At 44.5% G+C, this 9,693-nt stretch overlaps 1 protein-coding gene across 1 annotated transcript; it reads right to left on the bottom strand.

Annotated features, from left to right (window-relative positions):
• Positions 1-470: 470 nt before the first annotated feature.
• LOC124702099 (heat shock 70 kDa protein 18-like) lies at positions 471-9,248 on the bottom strand. The gene is made up of 5 exons (XM_047234206.1): positions 9,026-9,248; positions 5,812-6,842; positions 2,976-3,183; positions 649-2,227; positions 471-477 (listed from the first exon to the last, which is right to left on the bottom strand). The coding sequence occupies exons 1-5, from the start codon at positions 9,246-9,248 to the stop codon at positions 471-473; spliced, it is 3,048 nt and encodes a 1,015-aa protein (XP_047090162.1).
• Positions 9,249-9,693: the final 445 nt, after the last annotated feature.

Below are 9,693 nucleotides of genomic sequence, written 5' to 3'. Positions count from 1 at the left end.
CTGAATCTGCTGTCTGGGATCGCCAGTCCAGTCTCCGGATCAGCAGTTAGCTACTATACACAGCCCCGATATGCACGGTGGTGTTCCGTTGATTTGGCTGTGAATTGCGCTTTTGACAACAATTCAAATGTGGATGCCGTTAATTTCCTGCTCTTTTTTTCTTTTGAGATGTTAATACCCTCATATTGCTAGTATTTGATTTGGTTATATGACAGCTTGTTCCTGGATATTACGCTCAGACAACGTAACTAGAATTTTAATGCAACTATTTTCAACAAATGCATCTGTGCATACTGAGCAGTGGAACTATTCTAGTACTAGTACTATCATCCAGTTCATGGTTCCGAAATCACACGAAGCATGTTAAGCCAGAAGGCGATGGTATGCCTATTCTACAAGTTGCAAAAGCAGCGCGATCATAGGCTTGCAGAAGCACATTGTACACCTCATGGGCCTCCGCTTTCCTTTTTTTATCTTCTTACAGTATTAGTTTGCTTGTTGTCTTTGGACTGTGACATGCGTTTCTTCTGCACCATGCGCTCGAACTCCTCCTTGCTTAGCAATTCCACACCACCCTCCTCCTTTTCCTCCTTTATTTTCTTTGCTTGCTTCTTGTCCTCGGACTTGTTCTTCGCAGCGTCTGGCAACATGCGCTTCTTCTTCACGGTGCGCTCCATCTCCTCCTTGCTCAGCCAGCCTTCCTCGTTTTCCTTCTTTATTTTCTTAACTTGTTTCTTGTCCTCGGGCGTGTACTTCTCAGCAGCCGGCAAAATGCGATTCATTTTTGCCATGCGCTTGATCTCTTGCTCGTTTTCTTTCTTTATCTTATTAATTTCCTTCCTGTCCTCGGTCTTGCACTTCTTGGCATACTGCGCCATGCTCTTGATCTCCTTCTTGTCCAGCCCACCCTTGTTGATGGTGACGCTGCTCTTGTTTCCAGTCGTCAGGTCCATCACCGTCACCTTCATGATGCCGTTCGCTTCCACTTCATACGTGATTCTGAGTTGTGCCATGCCTGCCAGCTGTGGGGGCACGCCCCAGATCGTGACCTGGCCCAGGAGGTTGTTGTCCTTGGTCCACTCCCCTTCACCCTCGTACACCGGGAAATAAACGCTGGTCTGGTAGTCGAATGTTGTTGTGTAAGGCCCCTCCCTCGCGACAGGGATGGTGGTGTTCTTGGGTATCAGCACGCTCATGAGACCTGGCACTATCTCGACTCCGAGCGAGCGCGGCGTCACGTCAAGAAGGAGCAAGTCCTGCACCTTCTGGTCGCCTTCGCCGCTCAGGGTAGCGGCCTGTACAGCAGCGCCATAGGCCACAGCCTCGTCAGGGTTGATGCTCTTGCATAACTTCTTCCCATTGAAAAAATCATGAAGCAGCTGCTGAACCTTGGGGATCCTGGTGGAGCCACCCACAAGCACAACATCGTGGATTTGGAACTTCTCCATCTTGGCATCACTGAGGCACTTCTCGACGTGTTCGATGCACTTGCGGAAGAGGTCCATATTCATTTCCTCAAACCGGGCGCGGGTGATGGACCCGTAGAAGTCAATGCCGTCGTGGAGCGAGTCGATCTCAATTTTGGCCTGCGCCGTGGAAGTTAGCATCCTCTTCGCCCTCTCGCAAGCCGTCCTCAGCCGCATGAGGGCCTTCGGATTGCCTCTGATGTTACTCTTGTGTCTCCTAAGAAAATCCTGCACGAAGTGCTCCACCATCCGACTGTTGAGATCCTCCCCGCCAAGATGGGTGTCCCCAGCCGTGGCCTTGACCACAAAGTTTCCCTTGTCAATATTGATAATCGAGACATCCAAAGTACCGCCTCCAAGATCAAATATGAGCACCGTCTTCGCTTCACCGCTGTTGGACATCCTGTCAAGACCATAGGCAATGGCCGCAGCGGAGGGCTCGTTGATGATGCGTATGACGTTGAGGCCAGCAATGACACCAGCATCGAGGGTGGCTTCGCGCTGGGAGTCGTTGAAGTAGACTGGGACAGTGATAACCGCATCCTTTACTGGCGTGCCTAGGTATGCCTCGGCAGCCTCTTGCATCTTCATGAGCAACATGGAGGAGATCTCCTCAGCGACAAACTGCTTCTCCGCCCCCTTGTACTGCACTACAATCATTGGCCGGTCACCAGGACCTGGAATGACTTTGAAAGGCCATAGCTTCATATCACCTTGTACGGCCGAGTCACTGAATCGCCGACCCATCAGTCGCTTTGCATCTGAATAAAATAGGAGCAGTTAGTTTCAAGAGTAAATATTGCAAAAATGGAGGTATACCACAAAATTAAAGATTTAAGGTTCATCTTGTAGAACTACAGATTTAGGTACTAGTTGCATCCCAAATTAAAGATATGAGAACTATCAGAAAGGTACGTTTTTCCAATGCATTTTCATCAAACAGAACCTACATGACACACAGAATGTTAGTTTTTACATGGTTTTATCTCTAAACCTATACCTCTGTGAAATAGTTCTTGTGCAGTTTTGTGATAGTCTGCACACTGAACTTACAGTTTTATGGAATTTGCATTAAAGGAAGCATGTTCGATCAAATTCTGAATGCTATAGCAACACTAGTAACACACTCAATGTTTGGTTATCAAAAACATTGAGTGTAATCTGCAGAATTTGATCTGGTTATATTCAGCATACAATGTATCGATGTTATTGTAGGAAGCACGCTAGCTACTATGATCTGCAGATGTAAGACAAACACACACCAGGTGGCATAAACCCGTAGACCCAACTCCTGAGAAAATCATGTACGGCAGTTCGTAATTACTTGATCGAGACCAGATGTACGCAGTAGGAGTTCTCCTAGTAAAAGAAGCTTTTAGCATGCAATCGCACTAAAGTGGGCTCTCGATGTCCCTCCGCTTTAGCCGTGGCGCTGTTTTCGCGGTTTAAACATATGACCGAGCACCTTGATGGCGCTAGGATCGTAGGTGTCAAGTTCGTGGTTCTCACCGAAGACGGTGTTGACGGGGTTCATGGCGGCCTGGTTCATGGCAGCATCGCCGATGAGACGGCAGGTGTCGGTGAAGGCGACGCAGGACGGCGTGGTGAGGTTGCCCTGGTCGTTGGGGATGACCTCGACGCGGTTGTGCGACGGCCGCCACACGGCCACGCACGAGTAGGTCGTCCCGAGGTCGATGCCGATCGCCGGCCCGGCGCCCTTGGTGCCCGCCATCTCCGAGCGGCAGAGGCGGCCGGAAAAGGAAGACGAACTACGCGCCCAAATTTAGGAAGCCGGAGGATTTGTAATGAGCAGAGCGAGCTTCGGCGATAGTAACACGAGCACGATGCCACGAAGCGAAGGATCGATCGCTGTTGGACTTGAATTCGATCTAGGGGGGAAATTAAATCTAGGTCGACTATTTGTAATGGTTTATGTTGATCAATAAAGTGCGACTTGTTATGGTAGGATATGATTTGACTTATTAGGATTGATCGTTATCTGTCTGTCCCGTGTGAATAGGTTATGCAGTTCAAGCCACCCCTACATATTTACATCCACATTTTGGTCTCTTTGATTCATAGTGTTTAAAGTAAAAGTATTTTAATTTCATTGATGATTGAGGGGTATATACCCAGCGAACAGACGCCAACAAAGACGGTTTACTTTGTGTCCCTTCGGAGGGAGGTGGCTGTTGGACAAAAAGTAACTACCTAGTTAGCTTAAGACCTAAGCTAATCCTATTTCTAACACTCCCCCTTGGACAACGCTGTTTCCTGAAAATCCGATGTATAATCTTCAAGATCTTCTTGTATGTCTTGAAATCTTCCTGTGTATCCATGAGGATGCCCTTGTAAACAATGTTGTTCTTTGTAAACTCTATCATCTTTAGAATCTCTCCCCCAAAAACCCATTGGGAAAAATATGAGGAGAGTTATGTGTGACATGTTGTTAAAACTCCTTTAAACCATGTTGGAAAAATAAGGAGAAAATAATACAATATATAAAGATTATTGTCTCTTTGAGAACTCATATGAGCAAAACCTTGATAAGGAAAAATCTCATTAATGAGTTTAGAGATTAATGTGTTTAAAGTAAAAGTATTGAGAGATGAACTGTTAATTTCATTGATGATTGAGGGGTATATATACCCAGCGAACAGGCGCCAACAAAGACGGTTTACAAGGTTGTGTCCCTTCGGAGGGACGTGGCTGTTGGACAAAAAGTAACTACCTAGTTAGCTTAAGACCTAAGCTAATCCTATTTCTAACACTCCCCTTGGACAACGCTGTTTCTTGAAAATCCGATGTATAATCTTCAAGATCTTCTTGTATGTCTTGAAATCTTCCTGTGTATCCATGAGGATGCCCTTGTAAACAATGTTGTTCTTTGTAAACTCTATCATCTTTAGAATCTCTCCCCCAAAAACCCATTGGGAAAAATATGAGGAGAGTTATATGTGACATGTTGTTAAAACTCCTTTAAACCATGTTGGAAAAATAAGGAGAAAATAATACAATATATAAAGATTATTGTCTCTTGAGAACTCATATGAGCAAAACCTTGATAAGGAAAAATCTCATTAATGAGTTTAGAGATTAACGTGTTTAAAGTAAAAGTATTGAGAGATGAACTGTTAATTTCATTGATGATTGAGGGGTATATATACCCAGCGAACAGGCGCCAACAAAGACGGTTTACAAGGTTGTATCCCTTCGGAGGGACGTGGCTGTTGGATAAAAAGTAACTACCTAGTTAGCTTAAGACCTAAGCTAATCCTATTTCTAACACATAGGACTAGATTTGGGAAACACGTGAATAGAGCAAAAGAACGAGCCATATGGAATTATAAAAGAATCGAAAACGCAGGAATCAGTAACAAAATTGTTTGGTTGCATCCCAAGAAAAACAAATGAAACTTTTGGAGAGAGAATTTATCCTGTAACAAGCTGTAACTCATCATGTAACCAGAAGCAAAATTGGACGGATCCAACCCAGAAAATTGAGAAAAGCCTTCACAGGCTCAGTCAGCGGTAAACTGAAACAGGAATCACAAAAACAAGCTGAACTGGACAGATGCCGCAGAATAACAGTAGCACAAGTGCATACTCAAGCAGATGGTAGACATTCAAACGATATAAGTTCACTTAATAAAACAGGGTTCCCAGGTCACATTAAACACATTAAGCTACTAGAAAGAATGGCATGCGTTATATGCCCATTCCATAAGTTGCAGAGCAGTACTGGTATCACTATACATCCATTGCAGCAAAAGCAGCGCGGTCACCATAGACTTGCAGAGGCACATTGCACACCTCATGGGCCTCCGCTTTCCTTCTTTACCTTCTTGGCTTGCTGGTTGTCCTCGGACTCCGGGGTGCGTTTCTTCTGCACCGAGCGCTCAAACTCCTCCTTGCTCAGCCACAGCACACCACGCTCCTCGTATTCCTTCTTTATTTTGATAATTTCCTTCTTGTCCTCGGTCTTGTACTTCTTAGCATCCTGCACCATGCGCTCGATCTCCTCCTTGCTCAGCCCACCCTTGTCCGTTGTGATGCTGATACTGTTCTTGTTTCCAGTAGCAGCGTCCTGCGCCGACACCTTCAGGATGCAGTTGGCTTCAATCTCAAATGTCACATTGATCTTAGGAACAAGTCTTGGCGCCGGGGGAATCCCGTGGAGTGTGAACTTGCCAAGGAGATTGTTGTCCTTGGTCATCGTTGCTTCACCCTCATACACCTTGACGCACACAGATGTCTGGTTGTCATATTCCGTTGTGTATCTCTGCTCCTTCTTGGACGGGATGGTGGTGGTCCTGGGGATCACCACGCTCATAAAACCACCGACAGTTTCTATCCCGAGGGAGAGCGGCGTGACATCCAGCAGGAGCAAGTCCTGCACCTTCTGGTCGCATTCGCCATTGAGGACCGCAGCCTGAACAGCAGCACCGTAGGCTACAGCCTCGTCAGGGTTGATGCTCTTGCAAAGCTCCTTCCCGTTGAAGAATTCCTTGAGCAGCTGCTGCACCTTGGGGATGCGGCTGGAGCCACCCACAAGTACAACGTCGTGGATCTGAGACTTGTCCATCTTGGCGTCAGCGAGGCACTTCTCAACATGTCCAGTGCACTTGCGGAAGAGGTCCAGGTTGAGCTCCTCGAAACGGGGTCGGGTGATGGTCCCATAGAAGTCAATGGTGTCGTGAAGTGAGTCAATCTCAAATTTTGCCTGCGGCATGGTAGTCAGGAACCTCTTAGCCCTCTCGCATGCCATCCTCAACCGCATAAGTGCCCTCGGGTTGTTTCTGATGTCACTCATGCATTCACTCTTGTGCCTCTTAAGGAAATCCTGCACAAAATATTCCACCATCCGACTGTTGAGATCCTGCCCACCAAGGTGGGTGTCACCAGATGTGGCCTTGACTGTGAAGGTGCCCTTGTGAATACTGATAATGGAGACATCTAAGGTACCGCCACCGAGATCAAAGATGAGCACCGTCTTCCCTTCACCGCTGCGGGATGCCTTGTCAAGACCATAGGCGATGGCTGCTGCGGATGGCTCATTGATGATGCGCATGACGTTGAGACCAGCAATGGCGCCAGCGTCAATGGTGGCCTGGCGTTGGGAGTCATTAAAGTAGACTGGAACAGTGATGACAGCATTTTTCACTGCCGTTCCAAGATAGGCCTCGGCACTCTCCCACATCTTGATGAGTATCATAGAGGAGATCTCCTCAGGTGAGAACTGCTTCACCTCACCCTTGTAATGCACAACAATCATTGGCCGGTCACCAGGCCCTGAAATGACTTTGAATGGGAATAGTTTTATATCTCCTTGCACACATGCATCGCTGAATCGCCGGCCAATTAGTCTCTTGGCATCTGAAGAAAATTGAACTAGTTAGTTTCAACAGCATATTTCACAAACAAGAGGCATGTCACAAAATAAGAGATCTGAAGACTAATTTCACAGAATCGTATGTTTTGGGACCAACTGCATCACAAGAATATATATTTGAAAGCCATTTCAAAGCACTAGTGGTTTAAACCAATTATGCAGCACAAAACTACAGTTTGCAATACATTTACTACAAAAAAGCGAGGCTCACATGTATGTCATCAGGTGGTATCCTAAATCTGTTGTACAATGAACCTGTAGTTGTGAAGTTGGCATCAACTTTTCAGCATGACTCATTTTCAAACAAAATTCAGTGATGTAGTATAACTAATAGGCCAACAGTGTTTGATTGTCAAAAATCTGTGAGCTTTCCTAATATATGTACATCCCTTTTTTGGCAACTAGTCATTTTCTGTATTTATGAGCCACTTAATGTTCGCTTGTTAAAAACATGCGAGCATACCTGCATAAATTCAGTTTATAAGATTGATATTATCCACTATGCATCTGATATATAATTTACTAACCAGAAAATTCTCAAATTAATCACGGAAAAAGACAAAATCTGGATCATGCAATCTCCACTTATGGCTGAGATAGTATATCATTTGCATCCATACACGCTGAGAAGGCATCTTGGCCAAGCTAGAAGCTACGCAAAAGCACGTATGCTGCATGTATAGGAATCATATTGAATTGTTGACGAGATACAAAATGAGATGTCTAATACGTGAAACAGGGCATCATATACATAGAATCGATGAGAACTAAAACAAACTACAACAAACAACAAAGTGGCGTCCATCTCTAAGCTAACACTTCATTTCTAAGGTAAAAAGTCAATTAGTATGAAGTTAACTTCAGGAACATGTATATATAGGAACCAATCATCTTTATCGGATGTATGCATCAATTGGGCCTCAACATAGTACCATGTATTTTTTAGATCTGATATACATATAGATAAAACAATATCCATCATCCAAAGTAAGTTTATGAATGACCATCAAGGAAAAGACAAGTCCTATTTGTTACAATAGAGCAGATAAACATATGGGTTGCACTTATTTACAAGAATTAACTATAGTTTATAATAATAATAATAACTGTAGCACAATTGAAATATAATGGGAAAACGTCTAATCAGAGATTCTGAAGGAACATAAATTTTTTGATTGCAAGTTTTCAAAAGTGTTTCCGTGTTTCTACGATACTTCACGTGTCTAGCGTGTAAATATTTTGTTTTAGAACTGAAGATTGTGAGTTTGTGACATAGAAACAGATCTGAAAAAATCTACATGATTGAAGAAATCAAGATGTAACATAACTAAAAAATCAAACATACAACTATATAACATAATCAGAAACGGTCTAATCGGATACTTTGAAGGAGCATAAAATATCAGAAATTCAATTCGGCTCCCGGGTGCGTATGCTCCCTCTACCAAAAAAATCATATTTCGAAATGCCGAAAAATTTAGACAAAAAATCTACATGTACATCTCCATAATATATGCGCGTTTGTCAAGTTTCACGCAAAACCAATATTTTTTGTGGTCTACATAAAAAAGAGAAAGTTTATCTTGTGAAAAGCATTATTTTTAGCACTGAATTTTATCTTTCACATGTCTACTGTGTACTTATTTTGCTTCAGAACTTCAAATATACTCGTCTGTGTTTTCACTTTTCAAACATTTAGCCCAGTGCAAGAGTTGATGAGTAGTTGAGGTAATTTCTCAGTTTGCGGTAACACGAGATAATGTTAGTTACATACTGAACAATAGCAAAGATAAAGCGTTTCTAGGCGTCCCCTGACCATAAACAAAGTCTAGTTCCTTTTATAAATGTACATTGCAAGTCACAGAACAAATCTATGCCCGTTGTGCTCTTCCAGTGTGCGAAGCAAGTTCGCGTGCAAGAATCAAGTGAAACGAAGTTGGATGGTTTTGCAGCGTAGTAGTAGTACTACTTGCCAGGGGTGTGATTAGGGTAAGCAACCAATTAACCGCACGGAAAAGGCTCATTAGCAGAAACAACCAGCAAAACAAGTAGGAAATCGATCAATGGCGGGGAATCTGAACACAATCACATCAACCTAGCAAACCCTAACCAGTAACGAACATCACCGATGCTGAAAAAACAGATCGAGATTAGATCTAGTTTTTACCGAAGACGGTGTTGAAGGGGTTGGTGGCGGCCTGGTTCATGGCCGCGTCGCCGATGAGCCGCAAGGTGTCGGTGAAGGCGACGCAGGACGGGGTGGTGAGATTGCCCTGGTCATTGGGGATGACCTCGACGCGGTTGTGCGACGGCCGCCAGACGGCGGCGCAGGAGTAGGTCGTCCCGAGGTCAATGCCGATCGCCGGCCCGTCGCCCTTGGCGCCACTCATCGCTACGAGGCAGAGGCGGCCGGATGGGGAAGTTTGTTTTTGAACTTTGGGAGAGGGAAAGTAAAGGCGGCGACGGGTGGGAAGTGGGAAATGGGAAGCGAAGCGAAGCGAAGACCTTTTTAACGAAGCCGAAGGGCTCTTTTTATTTTTGGCGAATTGCGAAGCCGAAGCACCAATAATTGAGGTGGAGCGAAATTTTATTTCTGAGAACGCGGTAGAATTTTTCCCTGAAATAATACACTAGCACGATACGGCGGAGGTGAACAGCATTATCGTTGGGAGTACTTGCTTCTTTTTTTTTTTGACGAAAAAGGGTCTAGAGGACCTGGCGACACATTCATTCAAGAACATGTGGCATGTACAAAGTTACAAGAAGAACCAAAACAACACTTGCCGTAACATCGTCAATCTCAAAACCCGTCAGATGAAGTTTTTGGACACAGTC

This window comes from Lolium rigidum, chromosome 3 (genome assembly GCF_022539505.1).
Source record: "Lolium rigidum isolate FL_2022 chromosome 3, APGP_CSIRO_Lrig_0.1, whole genome shotgun sequence".
Lineage (NCBI taxonomy): Eukaryota > Viridiplantae > Streptophyta > Magnoliopsida > Poales > Poaceae > Lolium > Lolium rigidum.
The sequence above is the reverse complement of the archived record's forward strand: the minus strand, read 5'-3'. Positions and strand labels throughout refer to the sequence as shown.